A 23,649-nucleotide genomic window follows, 5' to 3' on the forward strand; every position below is an offset into this window, starting at 1 on the left:
CCAATTTTAAAATAATATGTTAAATGACAAAAACTATGAAAAAACTTAATAAATATTTATAAATTACATTATAAGCAAATCTTTTATGTATAAAATATATTAATTTTTTTTTTTTTGATATCGGTAACGACTTGTATTCATAGTAAAATTCAGCTTCCAGGCGAAAATTTGAATTGTAATCTTTACCGAAAAAAAGTATAAGGAGCACCCAACAAAAGCTTACACTTGTCCTATTAAATTTACCAGGTCTCCTATCTCCCCCCACAAATTTTGTTTACACCAAAAATAGAAGTTGTATACATGTAATGTCGGGTTGATCTGATTCGGTTTGATTTTTTTTTTTAGTTAAAATCGAACCAAACCAATTATGGTCGTTTTTTTTCTTAATACCAAACCAAGTCAAATCAAACCACTAATCGTTTTTTTTTTCCGATTTGATTCGAATTATCGATTTGGTGATTTTCTTTGTACACCCCTTGTTGAAGGGATGGAGTTAAAGGAACATTATCATGTATTATGAAAAACATATTTTGATATTGATATGAATAAACCGAATAAAATGGAACCACGAACACCTAAGGCGTGGGATGCAATTTTTACTATTGTATCTCACTTTCCCTTATAGTCTATTTAGTAGATTTTATTTTTTTTTAAAAAAATCTTATTTTTTCAATAAGTGCTTATTTGAAAAAAAGTGATATGTTTGGCATAACTTTTTGGGAGAAAATAGCTTTTAGGAGAAAATAAGTGCTTATGGGGAGTAGTAGAAACAGTTTTTCAGAAGCTAAAAAAAATTCAAAAGCACTTTTTTGAAAAGTCCTTTTGAGAAAAATACTTATATGTAGCTTTTTAAAAGGCTTGGCCAGGCAATTTAATTATTCTTCAAAAGTCTTTTTTTAAATTAATTGGCTAAATATAAATTATTTTTAACCAGAAATACTTTTTTGATTTTTTTATAAATAAATTAATATTAAAAACTTAGCCAAACAGGTTATTAATTCCTATTTTAGTTGTAGGAGAATAAAATTTAAGGGCCAAAAAAAGGAACCATTGCATTTTACAATATCCTTCTAGATTCTTCCTTCCTTAAACCCTCAGCCCATTCCCACGTCCCATTCACATTGAGACCTTCGCATTTTTGTCATTTTTCCACCCTATGACATTGTAGACTAGACTAGCAGACAGACTTCTTATATACCATGAAACACACAGTAAAAAAATAAAGGTCAAAAACAACTTATAGAATCCTTGTGTATTGCCACTTTTGTCCTTATTTTGTGTCGGTCATTAAATTTTGCAACAAATAATTCTGTGACCGCGCCTAAATTTATATGTTTACATTATAATATTTCACAAATTATGTGCAACGTCTTCAAAGTACGTAAGTTCCCTAGGCATAAATTTGATTGTGTTGGACAAAAATTAAAGATCAACCATATGAAGGGTAAAAATTAAGATCAACCCATTTGAAGGGCAAGTCGTGCAATTTCTTCTAGAATCCCTCCCTCCATAATTAAAAGTTTTGGGTTTAAATTTTAAGTATGTAAAAAATCTTGTTAGAAAGTACTTCCCTCTTATACGAATCTTATATTATGCGAATTAAATTAGTCAAGCTAAGTATAGAGAGCACTTCCCTATTAAATAGACCTTATATAGTGCGATTGAAATAATCAGGAGTCTTAAACGAGAGTACTTTCCTGGACAGTATATGATTAAAAAAATTAAATTAGTCTGATTTAATCAAGAGAACACTTTCCTCTTAATTGACCCTCATACAATGTGAACTGAATTAATCGGGCTTAGTCGAGAGAGTACTTTCCTCTTAAATAACCCTCATACAGTATGGAACTGAATTAGTCAGGCTTAATCGAGAGAGCACTTTTCTCTTAAACGAGCCTCAGACATTGTGAATTGAATTAGTCAGACTTAGTCGACGAGCTTTTAATATTTTAATCAAATTTCATATATTTTTATATAACTATACCTAAACGAGCCTCATACAATGTGAACTGAATCAGTCCGATTTTCTTAAACGGGCCTCATAGATGTGAACTCAAATTATTCGGGCTTCAATACGGCTATCAAAAGCACCAAACAAAAAACCTAAAATAGAAAGGTGGAAAAAAAACAAAAAGGAACCTGAATTTTCCTAGAGAGAGAACAGAGAGAGTCAAAATCAAAAACAGAAAGCCACAAAGAAACCACCATTTATAGGAAACCAGAAAATACAAACACAAATACGCGTGCTCTATAAGCCAAATATTCTTCCTAAAAACCCCTCATTCAACCCTTTCTCTACATCTTCACACACACACACACTTCTTCAGATCTCACATTTATTTTACCTTTTTGCAACAACCCCATTGTGTTTTCATCCAGATCTGATAAAAAAAAAAAATGAGCTAAATCTTTATCACACACACATAAAAAAAAAAACAAAACAAAACACTAAACATAGATAATAGCACTTAGTAGTAGTAACATATACTAGTAGTTAATATTTTCAGTTCAAGAATTCAAGAACAATGCAATCAGGTAATGCTGCCACGTCAGCAGAGAAACCTCACACCAACGGTGACGTGTCAGGGGTGCCACGTCACCAGCAGCAGCAACAATGGTTTCAACAACAACCTCAAATGGATGAAAGGGATGGGTTTATATCATGGCTAAGAGGTGAATTTGCTGCATCCAACGCGATAATCGATGCATTGTGTCATCATTTAAGGCTAGTTGGTGAGCCTGGTGAGTATGATGGAGTCATTGGGAGTGTACAACAAAGGAGAGGTAATTGGAGTGGTGTGTTGCATATGCAGCAGTATTTTAGTGTAGCTGAGGTGATTTATTCATTGCATCAGGTTGAGTGGAGGAAACAGCAAAATGTTGGGGTTAAAGTAGGAAAAGGGGATAATAAGAGGGGTGGGAATAGAGGGGGTTGGAGAAATGAGGGACTGAATAGTAAAGAGTTGTATGACAAAGCTAATGGGGTTGAAAAGATTGATGAATTGAAGCAAGGGGACAAGAAAGGTGAGATTTTGGAATGTTATGTTTTCCTTATTTTTGCTGTATTGGATATGGTGTATGTACTTTTTTGTGTTTAAAAGACTGTTCTTTGGAATTTATTGATTGAAGGGTATGTGATTGTATTGATCATTTATTAGGAAACTGTTAAAAATATAGAATCTTGGTTCCTTTTCCATTTATTGATTGTTAATAATTGCAAATTGGTAGTCATGGGTTTGTAGAGATTTGGATTTATCACCATTTAATGATAATGAAGTTTGTTAGTTTCCCTTAATCAGAATGTAATCTAATTTGTTAAACCTACTTAGCGATGGATTATATTATCGTGGTTGCGTGACGAATTTGTTGCAGCGAATGTGATAATCAATGCATTATGTCATCATTTAAGGCTAGTTGGTGAGCCTGGTGAGTATGATAGAGTCATTGGGAGTGTACAGCAGAGGAGAGGTAATTGGAGTAGTGTGTTGCATATGCAGCAGTATTTTAGTGTTGCTGAGGTGATTTATTCATTGCATCAGGTTGAGTGGAGGAAACAGCAAAATGTTGGGGTTAAAGTAGGAAAAGGGGATAATAAGAGGGGTGGGAATAGAGGGGGTTGGAGAAATGAGGTATTGAATAGTAAAGAGTTGTATAACAAAGCTAATGGGGTTGAAAAGATTGATGAAATGAAGCAAGGGGACAAGAAAGGTGAGATTCAAGAATGTTATGTTTTCTTTATTTTTACAGTATTGGATATGGTGTATGTACTTTTTTGTGTTTAAAAGACTGTTCTTTGGAATTTATTGATTGAAGGATATGTGATTGTATTGATCATTTATTAGGAAACTGCTAAATTTTAGAATCTTGGTTCCTTTTCCATTTATGGGTTGTTAATAATTTAGCAAATTGGTAGTCATGGGTGTGTAGATATTTGGATTTATCACCATTTAATGATAATGATATTTGTTAAAATTGATTATCTATTAGGAAACTGTTAAATTTTAGAATCTTGGTTGCGTGGCGAATGCTATAATCGATGCATTATGTCATCATTTAAGGCTAGTAGGTGAGCCAGGTGAGTATGATGGAGTCATTGGCAGTGTACAACAAAGGAGAGGTAATTGGAGTAGTGTGCTTCATATGCAACAATACTTTAGTGTTGCTGAGGTGATTTATTCATTGCATAAGGTTGAGTGAAGGAAGCAGCAAAATGGTGGGGTTAAAATGGGATAATAAGAGGGGTGGGAATAGAGGGGGTTGGAGAAATGAGGGACTGAATAGCAAAGAGTTGTATAACAAAGCTAATGGGGTTGAAAAGATTGATGAAGTGAAGCAAGGGGACAAGAAAGGTGAGAATTTTGTTATTTTGTACTTTTTGTGTTTAAAAGACTGTTATTTGAAAATTATTGATTGAAGGATATGTGATTGTATTGATCATTTATTAGGAAACTGTTAAATTTTAGAATCTTGGTTACTTTTCCATTTATTTTTTTGTTAATAATTTAGCAAATTGGTAGTCATAGGTTTGTAAAGATTTGTATTTAGCACCGTTTATTGATAATGATATTTGATGAAATTGATCATCTATTAGGAAACAGTTAAATTTTATAATCTTGGTTACGTGGTGAATTTGTAGCAGCGAATGCGATAATCGATGCATTGTGTCATCATTTAAGGCTAATTGGGTAGCCAGGTGAGTATGATGGAGTGATTGGGAGTGTGCAACAAAGGAGAGGTAATTGGAGTAGCGTGCTTCATATGCAATAGTATTTAGTGTTGCTGAAGTGATTTATTCATTGCATCAGGTTGAGTGGAGGAAACAACAAAAGGGGTTTGATGGTGGTGGGGATAAGAGGGGTGGGAATAGAGGAGGTTGGAGAAATGAGGGACTGAATAGTAAAGAGTTGTATAACAAAGTTAATGGGGTTGAAAAGATTGATGAAGTGAAGCAAGGGGACAAGAAAGGTGAGATTTTGGAATGTTATGTTTTCCTCTCTTTTTTACTGTGTTGGATATGGTTTATGTACTTTTTTGTGTTTAAAAGACTGTTATTTGGAATTTATTGATTGAAGGATATGTGATTGTATTGATCATTTATTAGGAAACTGTTTAAATTTTAGAATCTTGGTTCCTTTTCCATTTATGGGTTGTTAATAATTTAGCAAATTGGTAGTCATGGATTTGTAGATATTTGGATTTTTCACCATTTAATGATAATGATATTTGTTAAAATTGATTATGTATTAGGAAACTGTTAAATTTTAGAATCTTGGTTGCGTGGCGAATGCTATAATCGATGCATTACGTCATCATTTAAGGCTAGTAGGTGAGCCAGGTGAGTATGATGGAGTCATTGGCAGTGTACAACAAAGGAGAGGTAATTGGAGTAGTGTGCTTCATATGCAACAATACTTTAGTGTTGCTGAGGTGATTTATTCATTGCATAAGGTTGAGTGAAGGAAGCAGCAAAATGGTGGGGTTAAAATGGGATAATAAGAGGGGTGGGAATAGAGGGGGTTGGAGAAATGAGGGACTGAATAGTAAAGAGTTGTATAACAAAGCAAATGGGGTTGAAAAGATAGGGGACAAGAAAGGTGAGATTTTGGAATGTTATGTTTTCCTTTTGTTACTTCCTGTATTGGATATGGTGTATGTACTTTTTTGTGTTTAAAAGGCCGTTCCTTGGAACTTATTGATTGAAGGATATGTGATTGTATTGATCATTTATTAGGAAACTGTTAAATTTTAGAATCTTGGTTCCTTTTCCATTGTTTGGTAGTCATGGGTTTGTAGAGATTTGGATTTATCACCATTTAATGATAATGATATTTGTTGAAATTGATCATCTATTAGGAAACTGTTGATTTTAGAATCTTGTTACGTGGCGAATGCGATAATAGATGCGTTATGTCATCATTTAAGGTTAGTAGGTGAGCCAGGTGAGTATGATGGAGTCATTGGGAGTGTACAACAAAGGAGAGGTAATTGGAGTAGTGTGCTTCGTATGCAGCAGTATTTTAGTGTAGCTGAGGTGATTTATTCATTGCATTATGGGGTTGAAAAGATTGATGAAGTGAAGCAAGGGGACAAGAAAGGTGAGAATTTTGTTATTTTGTACTTTTTGTGTTTAAAAGACTGTTATTTGGAAATTATTGATTGAAGTATATGTGATTGTATTGATCATTTATTAGGAAACTGTTAAATTTTAGAATCTTGGTTACTTTTCCATTTATTTTGTTGTTAATAATTTAGCAAATTGGTAGTCATGGGTTTGTAGAGATTTGGATTTATCACCGTTTATTGATAATGATATTTGTTGAGATTGATCATCTATTAGGAAACTGTTAAATTTCATAATCTTGGTTACGTGGCGAATTTGTAGCAGCGAATGCGATAATCGATGCATTATGTCATCATTTAAGGCTAGTTGGGTAGCCAGGTGAGTATGGTGGAGTGATTGGGAGTGTGCAGCAAAGGAGAGGTAATTGGAGTAGCGTGCTTCATCTGCAACAGTATTTAGTGTTGCTGAAGTGATTTATTCATTGCATCAGGTTGAGTGGAGGAAACAACAAAAGGGGTTTGATGGTGGTGGGGGTAAAATGGGTAAAGGAGTCCGAGTAACATAGTTGGACACTGGGAAGAGTATTGGAGTTTTGCGTTTTGTGGTATGGATTTAAATCAAGTTTTGCAGATTATTCAGTCAATATAATTAGGATGATGTGAATCTTGATGGAAGCTTGATATTAGTAATTTTTATGGTTGAGGCAAAGCTAATGAATTGCCTTTGATTGTCTTTCATATGATTGTGCTTACTGACTTCATCTACTTTGTTTATGAGGTGTCACACTGGCAGTGTGAAGCCCAATAAAATCTACTTTGTTTATGAGGTGTAACACTGGCAGTGTGAAGCCCAATAACTCGTGGCATCAAATAATTTGACATGTGCTAGACGCATTAATTTTATTGTATCCAAGGTGAATGCTTCAGTTTTCCATTGGTACCTAACGATTAAGCTTAATTAGCTTGCTTGTGAGGATACTACTTGATCATGTGAAGGATATTATTCTGAACTTGGAAGGGAGTTATCCCTCCGAGTTGATGCGAGGGGGACGTTTCTCTTGGGTTTTGTACATTGTATAAACTTCCTTTACTGTCACATCATTGCAAACCAATGGAGAATCAGAGTGAAGTGCATCCATATGAACTACAATTTGTTAACCGTTTTAGATGGAGATTTTTTTATGCGTTCATGTATCTTCTCTTGTGCGTTGTAAGTTATGAAATTGATTTGTTCTTGTTCATTTATGATGAAACAGAGTTGGTTGGAAATCCTGAAGCAAATGACTCAATGAAGATTTCAGTCAAAGAAGTTGGCGACTCACCAAGTGAAGTAGACAAAACTGGTGATAAACGTGATTCAAACTCTGATGGTATGTAGTTTATTTTTCTGATTTAGATCATACGTTCTATTTGTTTGTGGAGCTGCATCTTTTAGAAATGCACTGTGCTTTAGAATGTTCTAATAAGCATATTATTTGTCCACGGAAAAAAAAAAAAAAGAATAAAGAAAGACTGCTTTAATCAGCCATATCAACCTCTTCTATCAAAGGAATTTTGTTTTCTACTTGTTTTTGTTTGTGGAAATTGATTGTGATGGGTGTTAGATGAAATGGTTATCTTTTACTCGGTTATCTAAGCTAATTATATTCCACAATCAGTAATCGTTTTCATGTTTACCTTTTAAGGGTCTTCTACTGTGGAGAACGAATCCAATTCCATCCAAGTACCTACTGAGAAGCAGAATGTTATACCAAAAACTTTTGTTGCTACAGAGATATACGATGGGAAACCGGTAATGTTAAAATTTACAGCTTCTTCTTTTTCAAATCGAGAACAAATGCACTAAGTGTAGGACATTACAATTTTTGTATTCTTGGTGTAATCTGAAGGATGTCTATGATGTAAATACTTTTGTTGACCTTTTTTACTCCCTGCATAATTAAGGGAACCAAAGGTCTTTTTGCTGTTCTTATTAGCATCCATCTGACAGAATAACTTGGCTACAAGATTCAAATTTATTTGTTCATAAGCTAAGATGCAGCGGTTTCTTTTGTAGGTTAATGTTGTCGATGGCATGAAACTTTACGAGGAACTGCTAAGCAATTCAGAAGTTTCAAAACTTGTTACTTTGGTAAATGATTTGAGAGTTGCTGGGAGAAGAGGACAGCTTCCTGGTAAGTAGTTACTCTGTGTGGACTGTGTGTCTGACATGCTTTTGAAAGCGAGTTTGGTATTTTCTTTAGAAAATAATCAAAAGGATTGTCAGGGATGTCTGTGAAATATGAAGTTGTGATGACTTCGATGGTCAGCATGCAGTTGGAGACTGATAATATATGTCTCTATTAGAGATAAGTTGTAGGAAACGTTTTTTAAAGGTGACTTTACCTTTGATTGTGAAGCTAGAACCATTGGAGACTAAAAATGACGCCTTTACTAATTAAAGACATATTATCTCTTCTCACTGTTAATCTGCCTTTTGAATACAAATCCAGAACTGTCAAGGTAGACCATGTGGGACTAAGAGTTACTTTTATGCTATTATCTGTGGAAGTAGTCTAATTTTGAGTCGGCTGATGAAGAACTTTGAAATCAAGCTTAAGTATTATAAATATAGCTTTTAATTCTAGTAGGCTTGCCCCTGTTCACTTTTTTCTATATATACAAAAATAATTATTATGCTATCACATAAATTTAAGATCATTAATCTTTTCCATTCCCTTTTTACTTTCTCTCTTTAGTATTTTTCATGCAGTTTTTGCATTTGTATACTTCCTTTTTTTTTTTTTTTTTCTCCTTCGGCTTAATCTTTGTCTTTGATGAGGGGAGTTCTTATCTGAAATTAAATGTGAAAAAGGTTATTTTGGGAAATCATTTAAATTATAAAAGTGTTTCTACTGATAAAAAGATTAGGATACTTTGGTCTTTGGTTGGACATAAAGGTCAGTAGCATGTGATAGTAGTTCAGGTTGTTGGGTGGGGCACAGGTAGCATCTCTGGTGATATTTACTTGCAGTAAAAATTAGAAAATATTTACATTTTCTGAGGGCGTGTTATATGTAGTAATAGAAGAGAAATGGAGTGACATCCTTAAAAGATGGAAGTGGCTCGCTCCAATCTGTATAAATATTTCTTGGGGCAATCTCTTTTACATGTTTAGGTAAAAAAGCCGAGAAAAAGATTTATCCTAATGTCGTATGAATGCAGCCGATATGCACTTCATGTTGGTTAAGCGTTTTAAGTTACCTGTTACCAAATGAAATGTCTGTCAGTACTGTGCTTTTTTACGTCATGATATTCTTAAATTTCATTAAATGCAAGATAAGCAGGAGCGTTGAATTAAAAAGCTGGATCAGATTTTTGTGATTGAAGTGCTATCATTTGTATCTGATGCTTTAATACAGATGTCAATGATTATAAATGTTTTGACAAGCAGCACAGACATTTGTAGTCTCAAAGAGACCTATGAAGGGGCACGGAAGGGAGATGATACAGTTGGGCGTTCCCATTGCAGATGCACCTCCTGAGGATGAAGCTGCCATATCAACATACAAAGGCATGCTAAACATTTAAGCAATAGGATAAACTTATATATTATTCCTTTCAGGTGTAGTTAATGGGGTTCTTAATCGAATTTGCAGACCGGAAAATAGAAGCGATTCCCGGTTTGTTCCAAGATGTTATTGATCGACTGAGTGCTATGCAAATTTTGTCTGCGAAGCCGGATGCGTGCGTTATTGATTTCTTCAATGAGGTTGCAAGCAGTAGTTTTTAGTTCTTATGGTCATGGTGATTTTGCTCAGAAAGCTTAGCAGACTTGATATATTGCTTATAATTGTAGGGGGACCACTCACAGCCTCATATCTGGCCACATTGGTACGGGCGACCTATATCTATGTTGTTCTTGACAGACTGTGACATGACTTTCGGTAAGGTGATTGGCGTGGATCATCCAGGCGATTATCGAGGCTCTCTCAAATTGTCTTTTTCACCAGGGTAGTCCTTTCCTCCGGCTTTCTTTTTCGGTTTGTTATTTCTTTTTGTTTCGCTTACTAGTTTCTTTTCCTTGACTTGTAAATTTGACTCCAAATTGAGTTGCTGTATTATCCAGCCTAGCACATTATACCTTCAAATAACGTTAATGAGTAGATCCTACTACTTCTGTTAGAAGGGCGAAGGGATTGGAAAGAAGTTTAACAAAATCATAGATTTTTCATGCCATTTGTCCCTTCGATCCATTCTTCAAACCTCCACAAACATCCCTTACCGCCAAAGATTTTGTATTAATTATTAAATACATAAATACCTCACCCCCAGTCATAATATAATTTGAGGTTGCAGTAGCGAGCAATAGTGAACTTGCAATATTGTAATTGTGACAATTTAGGATGAGAGAAGAGTCTTTAATTGACTTATTGAAGGGTTAAAGTAGTAGAAGCCACAACAAATCTCACTGATTAGTTGACACAATTATGAATGTGTTTCTGTTAGACCAAAATAACCCTTACACAAAACTAAAATGCGAAAATACCCCTTACGCACACTCTTGTATATGCATGTCACTTTATGTTCCACTGCCTCTTTTTTTCACTAATGTCTTTATTTTCTTGGAGTAATCACCTAATAAATCTCTCCGCTTTGAAAATGCGCAGATCCATACTTGTAATGCAGGGAAGATCAACTGAATTTACGAAATATGCAATTCCATCCATCCGGAAGCAGCGAATACTTGTGACCTTTACAAAGTTGCAACGGGGAAGAATCAAGTCTGGTGATGGTCAGCGTTTCCCTTCATCAGCAGGAGGTCCTGTCCCCCAGTGGGTTCCTCCTAGCAGGTCACCAAATCATATCCGTCATCCCTTTGGTGGGCCCAAGCATTATGGTTCCATGCCAACAACTGGTGTATTACCTGTTCCAGCTGTTCGTCCACAGTTGACTCCTCCAAATGTCCAGCCTATTTTTGTTACCTCTGCGGTTTCACCAGCTATGCCTTTTCCTGCACCTGTTGCTCTTCCACCCGCCTCAGCTGGATGGGCAGCACCTCCTCCTAGGCATCCCCAACCCCGACTGCCACTCCCTGGCACTGGCGTTTTCCTTCCTCCAGGCTCCGGCGTTTCAGCCACTGACAACAACATTCCTGCTGAAAATCTAGCTTCCTCAGAAAAGGATACCAGTGTTCCTCTGAAAGATAACACGGATACTGAAGTACAAACACAAGAGTGCAATGGAAAGATAGATGTTAGTGATGCAGAGAAAGCAGTGGCTGATGAAGAACGACACTAAGGTGGAAAAAGGTGAGTTTATTGTTGGAGGCTACAAACTGCAGTGAGTTTTTGAAGAAAATGTAAAGAGCGGAAATTGTTCAAGAGTTATACTCGCATATCCAGCAGAGCAAGGGAAGAAGAGTTATCTGTTCTTCATGCACCTCTTTGCTTGCTCTTCCTTTTTGTCGTCTTATCAAACATATATATATATTTTATATATATCTTAAATTAGATGAGGAACGTATTTACAAAACTTTATTGTATCTCCACAGAAAATTTTAGCTCATTGAATAGAAGTAATGAGTATTTCTTTCTGTCAGCTGCTGCCCCGTTCTCATATATGAAATCACCAAAAACTTGTAGGCTAAAATGTTTTATACTAAAATGAACTTGGGACATTTTATTCTTTTGATGCTGTCTACTCTTCTCTCTCCATGGTTAATTTCCTTTGCTGTCTGAAAACACTTTCTTCCTATGCTGATAACTTGATTATAAAATCTTTTTCTTTTTGTGTGACGACAAAAAATATATTCTTACCTCTATTTAAAATGGAATTGATAATACTATATTAGCTTTCATTTCTGCTGGGGCCAAATACTACTGCCAAGCAGATGGTATTAATCTATACCTGCAGTTTAGGTGTTTACCTCAAAGGGATCTATTAGAGTATCCAGCTGATTAGTTTGGATGGAGGAGGTAATACTTGTGTTGGCTTCATTTGATTATTCTTTTTTCATGACGGAAAAATAGCCAATTCTTAGGATCAACTGCAGCCATCGGAACTCCGGAATAATGGGATCACCCCATTATCCTTTTTCACATAAATATCAAGCTTAGTTCACATGATGTAGGGTTGACTTGAGTCATATAAGTCCCTCAACCTTTGACACTTGATCATGAGTTGGGAGCAGGATTTTTTCTGATCATCCTTCCATTCTTTCTTTCTTTTCAATATGATCGAAGCATGAATTGATCAGGATTCTTTTCTGTTCATAAAGTCTCGCGTTCTTGTCTAAAGGTATCGTGAGATGGTTTTAAAAGTTTCGAGTTCGAGCTCTAAGAATCTTAATAAAGGCGTTTCATCCCTTTAGTGAGCATACCCGACACGAATCCCAGTGGATTCAACCAGTGAAATTTAAACACAAATACTAAAAGAAAGGAAGAAGTCTTGAGCAATAAAACAATAGGACATCACTGGTGACTAAGATTTGTCTCCAATCATTTAATTTTCCGGGCCATTTGTTAAAGTAGAACCAAATGAGTGCGCGCATTTTTTTTTATGATGTCAAATCCAAGAAGTTTGGAAGTGACACTTCTAAACTTCTTTTTGGGCGGATTATCCTTCATTTGGGGTGGTCTTTAATTTTTCCCTTCAAATTGGTGGTCTTTTAAGTTTTGCTCTTCGCCTAATACTTTGAGGTTGTGGGTTCAAACCCCAGTAGTTTGCAAAATTATCCATACAGGCAGAATTTGGGCCTTAAGGGCAAAAGTTAAAGACCACCAATTTGAGGGACAAAAATTAAAGACCACCCCAGCGAAGGCTAATCCTGCAAATTGCCCACTTTTAAACTCTTTCCTGTATTTTTCTGGAGACATTTTGCACCTTTAAACCGAATGTCCACACCAAGAAGGCATGCACAAAACTTTTAACATTATGCTTATATTAATAAAATAATATTAATAATAATAACAATTTTACGTAATTACCTTTTAATATTGGGATGTCAATTTAGCAGAAATAGCCGTTCATTGATCACTTTTAGGCCATGTCTTTAAAAAGATATCATCATTATTATTATTATTATTATTATGGAGTTTCAAATTTCACAGACAAAATTTCATGATAATGTCATAGAGTTTTACCCATGAAATTTGAAATTTTATGATAATATTTATTTTTCAACGAGCCTGGATTTATTACAAAGACTCCAATTTTTTTTTTTTTTTCTGGGATCTCCTGCTCTTTGGTCAATGAATTCAAGTATTTGGAGAATTGTTTAATCTTCTCTTTTCCTCCTCGAACAATCAGATTGTTTATTAATGAAGTATTAGCTGTTTACTGACACCAAGTCACCAACCCACCACCACATAAAAGAGGATCGATTAAAATAAGACTAGGGGTTCAAATTTCTATTGCACTTGAAGTCTTGAACAGTGAAATATAAATCAATTGAATAACACAACACGTTGGTATTTATTAGTTTCTCTTTTTCCACACTTAGAAAGTAAAATATACTATAGATCAGATTAGCATCACCAAACTTCCCGTTCATCGTTCCAACGAAAGTACGTGTGAACGATTAATTAATTGTTGAGAGACTTTAAAAGTGCCTAATCTGTAAAAGGCTTCCGATTGGTAACAAGACACTTTAAAGCTTTTAATGGTTGAGAAAACAAAATAAAATACCCCTAAAATGTAAATTATTTACCCGCTCATGCGCCCTCCTAAACTAATTTCGCTTCTTATCCAACCAGCTGAAAATATTTACCCGAGTACCTTCTCGCCCAAAACCCTACCCTTCCTCCATGATAGCATCGCAATATATTTATATATCATGATGGTATCATGGATGACTAAGAGAAGGACTGAAGCAATCCTCCATGACATCGTCTCAGTATATTTATGTACCATGATGGTGTCACGGAGAGCTAAGGAGTGTCTCATTGAAGGACTGATGCAATCCTCCACGATACCATCACAGTATATGTATATAAGATGATGGTATCATAGAGGTTTTTTGAGAAAAGTGCGTCTTTTTGAATAAATGAACATGATACCATCTCAGTATATTTATATATCACATTGGTATCATAATTTTGGGGACATTTCGGTAAATAGTTTTAGGGGCATGAAAGTAAGAGGGGTATGGCATGGTAATTATTTTGTTTTCAAGGGACAATGACGTTCTTTCCCCTTTATGATTTTGATTTATTAGAGCTCTTCTGGATTAATTAATTAAAAATAGTTGATAAACAACAAGTGAAGATTAATTTTATAGATATGTAATGATTACGCTTTTGAACAAAAATGGTGATAAATGTTTTTTTTAATTAAAATGTCTTTAATTCCCTAAAATTTATCTAGAAAAATATAAATGTAAAAATATCTTTTCATGAAAAAATGGCATGGAGAGCGACTTAGGAAAGATATTTTGATAATTCCAATATTAAGGATAAAATAGTAAAGATTTGGTCAAACAAAAATGTTTATAAGCTAAAAACTAATAAGTGAGGGTCATCAACTTATGACTTTTGGCTGATTTCGACTTATAAATACTTTTAAAATTTACCAAACTCGTATAAAAATTTAAAAGTGCTTATAAGTTGGTTTGACAAACTTATTAACTTGCGCGCACCTCAACTAGTTCCACGGGATATTTGTTATCTCCCATCAGCACATGTAAGTAACACTATCCACCAAGATTATTATTATTATTTTTAAGTCCGCTAAGTATTTTAGCGTCTTGTCTATATCCATGTGAGATACGTATAAGCAAAGATTTGAATAAAATAAAAAGATACCTTGGCTTAAAACTTAGTTATAAGGCACTCACATTCTTGTAATTCCTTATCATATTCCTTTCCAAATAGTTGAAAGTACAGCAAGACAAATTTTGGATATTCCATTAGCATACCCTTCTTTGATAAAACCATTTCTTCTTTAAGAAAAGCAAAGAAAAAAATCCAATTCCCTTCAAAGTCTTTCATATCTTTCATATCAGATGGCAGCACTTTTTCCCAAGAAAAGCACTATGCATTTTCATTATCTTATTATATTCTTGGCTAGTTTTGGATTGTGTTTTCTTCTTTGTGCTGCTGAGTTTCCATATTTCAAGCAATCTGTAAAAGCTGATGGCTCTCTTAGTTTTCTTGTTATTGGAGATTGGGGAAGGAGAGGTCTCTATAACCAAACTGACGTGGCCTACCAGGTTCTTCTTCTTCTTTAATTGTCATCATCTCCCTAGTTTTTTCTTCATATACTGAGTTGATTTATCATATGGTTCTCAGCTAATAGTTATTATCTCAGAAAATCACGTTTTTCTCGATTCCAATTTTACGTATATAGTGGTATAGTCCTTAATGACTTTCTTAGATAATAACTATTAGTTGAGTGACCATATGAGAAATCAACCCTCATATACTTTGTATGGAAATTATTTGAGTTCTTGTTTTTGTTGTTCTTATTCTTGAGTCTGGTTAGTTATAAAAAATCATGGTAATGTTCTTTGACATTTAATTCTCCTCAGAATACTTATACGTTACGTCTCTTTGTTTTTGTTATAACTTTCTTCTGATTTTATAGAAATCTTTAAATGTTGAACAATGGTGCTTGATAACTTGATTAATAGTTGGTTGAGTCTAAAAAATTCTTGTAAGAACAAAAGTTAGAAAGCTACTTTTTGGTACTTTTTGGTTTCTCCTTTAGTCTAAAGAAATCATGCTTGATCTTGAAATTTTGAATTCCTCTCATAGTACTTACAAGACTTTGCATTTCTTAATTACTTTTTCATTTTATAGAAAAAATTAAATATTGAAATTTAGTTATATATCGTGATTGTTCTTGAAATTTTAATTATTTACAAGTTTTAACTAATATTTGTTTTCAGTAATAGAAAACTTTAAATGTTAAAAGTTGGTGATTGATCGACACTGGAATGAGCCTGAAAAAAGAAATTGTATGAAATAAAGAGGGAACAAAAAACAATTCTTGATGATATGCTTTTAAGTTTGGCATAAATTGCTGTCAATAGGTATAGGAGAGGCAGGCAATTAATCTATTTGCCACCAATGCAATATTACTGTTAATGTTGAACTTGTACTTAGCAGTTAGCATTATCGCCAATGTTTGACTTTTAATTATGCCTGTGAGACATCAGTTTAAAATTTTAATGGTTGCTGCAACGCAATATTAATGCCTTTAGTTAATTAATTACTAATAATATTCTTACTGACCTTTCAACACCTACTTTCTTCTTTCTTTCTTTTTGTTCTGATTATTTAATTATGAGTGGCGAGGTGACAGAATCAAAATTTAACCAAGGATATTTAAAATATATAAAAAAAATGTAAATCAACATACGAGAAGCCAAATATTCAACATCAACTGTACATAAAAAATAAGTTTAACGTGAATATATGCAGTGTAATTTTTCGGTGAGTGGTGTTTGGACAAACGCCTTGAGACAGATAGAGAAGGCGTTAAAGTCTCGGTTATAGGTTTGGTCAAACTCAATAGCTTTGATTTAAATCTTGTATTTATCTTAAAAATTTGTGAATATACGTGTATTCATACTTCAAATCCTGACTCCGCCACCGTAATTGCGTGGGATTCATGAAAAGCATATGACCTTTTGCATCTACATCATTATATTGGAGTGTTGGACAGGAGTTTTTTTTCATCACGCAAATAGAAAGGAATAACTCTTTGGATATTCTAGATTGATCCTTGGTAGTTTAAAGAGAAAAGGCATATTCCCCACTCTTCGAAATGCCATTTATCCAAAGTTCTACTACTTTAAGCCATAACAGTAAGCTCTATTTATGTATTCCATTTTAAAATGAAGATTAGCATAATCTACATATTGGAGAATTAAACATATATTAATATAATTAACCTACCACGATTATGTAGTAAATTAGAAAGATCAAATATATATTGAAAGAAGGCTTAATGCATATGCAGCCCGCTAAACTTGTCCCTTTTTTTCATTTTATATTAGCACCTCAGCTAAGTGTTGTTCCCATTGAACTCCTGAACTTGGCCTCAAGTGTGTCAATCAAACACAATCCAACTTACATAACATATATGGTGAGCAGGGGCGGATCTAGGATTTTCACTCAGGTGGTTCGAAAAAAATAATAAAAGCTAAATATAAAAAATATTGTTGTTGATGGGAATCAAACCTAGAATGCTAGAGACTATTTTGAACACCTTGGACCACTTAAGCTAACCATTTGCATTTATTCAGGGTGTTCAAAAGTTAATATATGTATATGTACATAAACACAAAAAATCTACCCTGCATATACACTGTAATTTTTTGCCGAAGGTGTTTGGGTAACACCCTCGAATACCTCTAGATCCGCCCCTGATGGTGAGTTTCATTTTCTTTAGCCTTGTGCGTGAACATCAATCGCATCCTACGTGAAAAATTCAACCAATTAAAACCCCCTCACGCATTTTAATTATACACATCATTAAAATATGTGTATAACGACCTTTTTTCAAGAACCAAGCAATTCGGCCAACTAGGAATTGAAGACCTGCCTTTTGAGACTGATTTTGAAGCTTTTTTGGGATTCTGTAATAACATAATAGGATCTGGTATTGCTTAATATTTTTGGCTTTCTTATTTTCTAGTTTGGTTTCTTATTTTTCAGTTTTCAGTTTTAGTTTCCAATTTTGATTTCTTATTTTCCAGTTTTGTTATTTGATTGGTTTAAGTGGTGCTTCTTTGCTTATATAACACAGTAGCACAATTCTTCCTATCTGATGTGTATAATTAAAATCGGTGCAGTGTTTTAATTGGTTGAATTTTTCACGTAGGATGCGATTGACATTCACGCGCATGGCTAAAGAAAATGAAATTCACCATATATGTTATTATGTAAATTAGATTGTGTTTGATAGACACACTTGAGGTCAAGTTCAGGGGTTCAATATGAACAACACTTAATTGAGGTGCCAAAATAAAAATAAAAGGTACAAGTTTAGGAGGCTGCATATGCATTCAGACTAAAAAGAAATTAGTTATAAATAGATAATTCAAGGTCAAAGTAGTGAATACTGGTTACGTAACGATCCAATAAGCAAAGGAGAGAAACAAGGAAACGTGCCGTATATGTTTTAACACTCGAGTAATTAGACATACTGGTCAAGTTGGACTTAGCTTAGCTCAACGAGAAAACGTTTTGAATTGATGTAAAGCTTTATAATTAATTACAAAAACTAGTTATCACTTACCCATTTTAGTAAATTAAGAATAACTTCTTTTTCGCTTTAAAGCTGTTACAGTCGGAGACATATTCGGAACTAAAAGACTATGAATTCTTATAATGATCTCAAGTTAATATATATTCACAATTAACTATTTCTAATTTTTTTTTTTTGCCCTTAATAGATTTCTTGATACAAGTCTAGACAAAAACTTGAGTTCCTGTTAGGGGTGTCAATGGTTTTCAAAAAACCGACTTGACCGACAGAACCGTACCGTACCGAATAGATTTTTAGATTTATTTTAATAAAACCAACGGTTTTTATATAAATTTATAACCATACCGAATAATTAGATTGATTTTTAATTTTATAAAAATAAACCGAAAAAAATATCGAACCGTACCGAATAAGTTTACATGTGTAAAATATATTATATATTAAATTTAAATATAATAAACAATTTCGCCTTGGGTTCGGGATGATGAGAATGACTACAAGTCGGCAACATAATTAACACCTAAAATTCCAACTCTGAAACATCTTATACTCTTCCTATTGAAATTAAATTAGTTCTAGTATCTCGAGTAGTAATTAACTTGCAAGCTATAAGGTATTCCAACGATCTTGGATGGAAAGCTACAAAGTACTAAGATGTCTTTCCCCTCGTATGATTTTAAATTTCTCTTATTGGATACTTAATCTTAGTAGACTCAGTTCTTGAGTCTCATCTTGATTGGTTTTTGCCCCCTCGTGCAATCTAAGTTATACTCTTTGTTTTTCTTTAACATTGTTTGACACTATCATAAAATAGCGGGGATTAATCTTTATTCTTGTCATCTTTTATGTTTTCTAGATTCATCACATTTTAAACAGTAAAAATGTTTAGAGAGTTTTACCAAAGTCCTATAGAAATATGCATGGTATCGTATATTTGACTATTACTAGTGACTATAACATGTTCTTTTAAAAAAAAATTGAAAATTAACCTAACCGTACCGATACCGAAGAGAAACCGAGATGATGGGATGATTTCGAAAAGTCTAATTTTGGTTCTACAAAATAAAATAACCGAAAAATTGGTATGGTATAAATTTTATAAAATAACCGCCCGAACCGTACCATTGACACCCCTAGCTCCTGTGAACCAACACAGTGGACCGGCCCTGGGTTACAATCTTTACTTTGGGTTGAGGAAATAAATTGTTGTCTTCTTATGTAGTTTTGGATAATCTTTAATTACCTAATACGCTATATTTTGAGATTGAATTAGATCTAAGATTCATTTTGTTTACATCACAATCGGACCCTTCCCTATATTAGTATACCAAGTATTGGGCCCTCATATTTTAATAATGTTCACCTCTAGATGTCCATGCTTAGGCTTGCAGGAGGAGGGAGGGGGTATAAAACTATAAAACGTCTCACATTAGTTGAAGGAATGTGTGTTATTTCTTTGTATTATAAGTTAATTTCTTATGTCTTTGTATAATTTCGGCGATTCTTACCTTATGAGCTAATTTTTAGATTGAGTTAGGCATAATAAATAATAATTATTTTCATTCACATGATTTAAAGCTTTACTTAAATATGAGTTTAGAATTTAGCGGCTACGAAAATTGGTGGACGTCTTAAATATTTACTTTTATGTTTTCATTGGTGAAACATTATTATGTAGTCATTTTTTTTTAATTTTTTTTTTGGTTTATGAAATGTAAATATAGATGGGAGAGATAGGCGAGAAGCTAAAGATTGATTTTGTAATATCAACTGGTGACAATTTCTACGAAGATGGGCTCACTGGTGTTAATGATCCTGCATTTCACGACTCATTCACCAATATTTACGAAGCTCCTAGCTTGCAAAAAACGTGGTACAATGGTAAGTCTTTTATGAAATATTTCATCATCAACATCATCATTACTATTATTTATGATAATTACAAGCCTTTAAAAACTTACCAGGACTTAAATAGGGGTCGCAAAATTATCCCCCAACAACATAATCCGTCCAACTCATCAAAGTTAGTCACTTATTTACTATTTATTAACTCAACTCATTTTGATATGTCCAAAGGAGCTAATCTAAAAGTTGGATTGATTTGGACTAAATATATACCCCAACTTGACATATCCGGTTTTTTTTTTTGTTTTTTTTATATATGTTATATATTGCCTCAACAAAGGAAAAGAGTTTTGTTAATTCTGTTTGGTAATTAAATAAACTATAAGTAAACAAAACCAAAACTTGATAAGAGTTGGGTACTGGGTAGATTGGACTATGACCTATGTTTAGCCCATCTTGACCCAACCCAAATAATCTAACCCGCCCATTTTTAATTTATTATATTTTGACACGCGAAATTAAACACATAAATATTTGTATGAATTAAATATTTAACTCGCTTATTTAGTAACTTACCTCATTATGACCCGTTCAATTCAACATATAAAAATATTACATGAAATTGAATGTCTAAAGTTATCAGTTTGTTAAAGTTCCTATTTTCTGTTGTGATAGTGTTGGGCAACCATGACTATAGAGGTGATGTAGAGGCACAGCTAAGTCCAGTCCTTCAAGAAAAGGATGAAAGATGGTTTTGTTTGAAATCCTATGTTCTTGATGCAGGTAATAGTTATATAACAATAAGTTTTTACTACAATATTAATAATGCTATTTCATTTTTCTTGGCTCGTGTAATTAAAGGGAACAAAACCTTTCACCCTTTTCTTAAACAAGATAAAGAATTAAAAAAAACACAGGTTCATATCCTTAAAAGTAAATATTATTATATTAACACTCTTGTCCTTTTTTTGTTGTGAGGCAGACATTGTGGAATTTTTCTTCGTAGACACAACTCCCTTTGTGGACGACTATTTTACAAACCCAAAAGAGAGCACCTATGACTGGAAAGGTGTCTTCCCAAGGGAAAAATATCTCAACGATCTCTTAAAGGTAATAACGAAGAGTTTAAGTTTTATGTATTGATGTTGTACATAATAAGATTGTTTATTAGATAATTATATGTAATTTTATTACTATATATTATTTAGTATTTAATAAAAATGGCAACTGATTTGCTATCACTGATATCTTCACAAAATTTACAACACAAAATTTTTAGAGATAAACTAGGAAAACATAATTTTAGAGATAAACTAGAAAAACATAGTATTCGGAGGACTTTTGGTGCATTTCTGCATGTAAAACCATTACTATATATTCCTTATGTCCAAAGTTATGTGGCATACTTTCTTTTTTAGTCTTTCCCATAAAGAATGCCACTTTTTTATATTTTTTACGAGATGATTTACAGCCACACAAATATCTAAGACTTGTTTTGGAGCATAAATTTCAAAAGTCTTCATTTTTTTCTTAAATTCCGTGGCAATTCAATTGGTGTCACATAAATTGAAACGGATATATGTTTTAGAAGTAACATATATATTGAGAAATTTATTCCGTTATTTCTCTCAACCTATTTTCCTAAATTCTCTTTTGGGGTTTGCAAAAAGGATTTGGATTTGGCATTACGTAGGTCAAGTGCAAAATGGAAGATGGTGATTGGTCACCACACGATTAAAAGTGCTGGACACCATGGTAGTATTACAGAGCTTGCTGACCAATTAGTCCCAATACTTGAGGTAATTTATTTTACTACCACATAGTTCTTGCATTTAATAAGATTGGATCCACAATTTTTGAGAAAAAAATAATAATCATAAATAACATTTTCTTCAGCTCATATAATTGAAAATAAACCATTGTTATGGAGTTCCGAATTAATTAAAATCTTTCACGTGTGATTGAAACTCCATAACAATAGCTATTTTTTAAAGACAGGGCCGAAAAGTGGACAGTAAATACTATTTTTGCACCAATCATTTTGCTTCATAGTTATTGTAATTTTATGAATAAATTACAGCATAATACCATTAGGTGATCTAGTTTACAAAATAGCTACCAAATACATAGGTTTTGTATATTTAAGCATAATATACGTATAATATGCATATACCATATGTATAATATACATATATTGTAGTTATAATATACATATCAATGTATAGATTTTGTATATTTGGATTACTGCCAGTAATCAAGTTCAAGTTCGGCCGACGATACATTTATGTAAGGTTCCGCTAATTTTATCTTATTATTCCATTTAGGAACATAGTGTCGATTTCTACATCAACGGCCATGATCACTGCCTGGAACGCATCGGAAGCATTGACAGGTAACAAGATAGCGAGTATACATAACAAGTGTCTTTATATATACTGTTTTATATTAACCAAATTTCATTAATTATTTCATAAACATTGGTTTTCGTTCGAACTAATCGGTTAATTATTTACATAATTAGCAAATTGGAGTTTTTAACGAGCGGAGGCGGATCCAAGGCTTGGAGAGGAGACCTAAAAGGGTGGAATCCGGTGGAATTGAAATTTTATTATGATGGACAAGGATTTATTTCAGTTGAATTGAACCAAAAAGAAGCTGAATTTGTGTATTATGATGTTTTTGGACATGTCCTACACAAATTTAGTGTGTCAAAGGACTCTTGTGTAGCTAAGCAATAGGGGTATACAATTAGTACTACAAAAGAGCTAGTTGAATCATGAACGAGGCATTAAAATTGTACTTTAGTTTATTAGTGATTGTTCCCAATGAGGAATTAAATTGTACTTTTTATTATTGATTGTTCTCTATGAGGAATTAAAATGTACTACATCTTATTATTGATTGTTCTCTATGAGGAATTAAAATGTACTACAGTTTATTATTGATTGTTCTCTATGTAATCTGATGGAGATACGAAAGATTAAAGCACTTCATGGTGATTTAGTTTAGGGAAGAGGTCAAAACATGCACTTAAACTATTGGAAATTGAGTAATTACGCCTTCTATTTATTTTTTGCACAAATTTATCCTCAAGGTTAACCAAGTGAAGTAGGGCGTAGGGCAGAGCTACAATTTTAAATTTATGAATTTAAGATTTTAAAAAAAAAATATTTGGTTCTTCATAAATTATTTGGTATATTAAGTAGACTTTTTAACAGAATTACAAAATTTGCGTCAAAGCCATTGAATTAACCCGAAAGTGGATGGCAAAAGCACAAAAATGAAAGACTTGGAAAGGTCTCTCATTTGCTGTCTTTATCACTGAAGCTTAGGCTTCTTCACTATTCATCTTCCTGCAACGAACATGTCGTCTCTGGCGAAGCTCCGATGACCTCCATTCTCCCTTTCCCAACGCTCCACCACGACGACCCTTGTCTCCCTCTCCCCTTTGTTTCACCACTGGTAAACGTCCATTGCGAACGGACTTAATGAGGAACAACCAGATCTGGTCCGAAATAGTCCCAACGCCAGCTATACTTTCTGATGGTT

The 23,649-nt window shown here is 33.6% G+C and overlaps 2 protein-coding genes across 2 annotated transcripts; both read left to right on the top strand.

Moving 5' to 3' along the window:
• Positions 1–2,162: 2,162 nt before the first annotated feature.
• Positions 2,163–11,706, top strand: LOC132061527 (RNA demethylase ALKBH10B). Its single transcript, XM_059454324.1, has 9 exons — positions 2,163–3,092; positions 3,330–3,708; positions 7,317–7,430; positions 7,746–7,852; positions 8,117–8,234; positions 9,494–9,613; positions 9,699–9,811; positions 9,899–10,053; positions 10,710–11,706. The coding sequence occupies exons 1-9, from the start codon at positions 2,526–2,528 to the stop codon at positions 11,338–11,340; spliced, it is 2,304 nt and encodes a 767-aa protein (XP_059310307.1). The 5' UTR covers positions 2,163–2,525; the 3' UTR covers positions 11,341–11,706.
• A 3,196-nt stretch (positions 11,707–14,902) lies between these two features.
• LOC132060022 (purple acid phosphatase 8-like) lies at positions 14,903–23,013 on the top strand. The gene is made up of 7 exons (XM_059452877.1): positions 14,903–15,250; positions 19,980–20,136; positions 20,776–20,883; positions 21,083–21,210; positions 21,771–21,899; positions 22,425–22,492; positions 22,622–23,013. The coding sequence occupies exons 1-7, from the start codon at positions 15,044–15,046 to the stop codon at positions 22,836–22,838; spliced, it is 1,014 nt and encodes a 337-aa protein (XP_059308860.1). The 5' UTR covers positions 14,903–15,043; the 3' UTR covers positions 22,839–23,013.
• The last annotated feature ends 636 nt before the right edge of the window (positions 23,014–23,649 follow it).

This window comes from Lycium ferocissimum, chromosome 6 (assembly GCF_029784015.1).
Source record: "Lycium ferocissimum isolate CSIRO_LF1 chromosome 6, AGI_CSIRO_Lferr_CH_V1, whole genome shotgun sequence".
Taxonomy (NCBI): Eukaryota; Viridiplantae; Streptophyta; class Magnoliopsida; order Solanales; family Solanaceae; genus Lycium; species Lycium ferocissimum.

What these genes read in the sequence shown, in the direction of transcription:
- LOC132061527 (XM_059454324.1), top strand. Translation starts at nt 2,526, where the DNA reads ATGCAATCAGGTAATGCTGCCACGTCAGCAGAGAAACCTCACACCAAC. An exon ending in AGATATACGATGGGAAACCG is followed by an intron (nt 7,853 to 8,116) that starts GTAATGTTAAAA and finishes TTTCTTTTGTAG; the next exon opens with GTTAATGTTGTCGATGGCAT. An exon ending in AAATTGTCTTTTTCACCAGG is followed by an intron (nt 10,054 to 10,709) that starts GTAGTCCTTTCC and finishes GAAAATGCGCAG; the next exon opens with ATCCATACTTGTAATGCAGG.
- LOC132060022 (XM_059452877.1), top strand. Translation starts at nt 15,044, where the DNA reads ATGGCAGCACTTTTTCCCAAGAAAAGCACTATGCATTTTCATTATCTT. An exon ending in GCAAAAAACGTGGTACAATG is followed by an intron (nt 20,137 to 20,775) that starts GTAAGTCTTTTA and finishes CTGTTGTGATAG; the next exon opens with TGTTGGGCAACCATGACTAT. An exon ending in AATTAGTCCCAATACTTGAG is followed by an intron (nt 21,900 to 22,424) that starts GTAATTTATTTT and finishes TATTCCATTTAG; the next exon opens with GAACATAGTGTCGATTTCTA.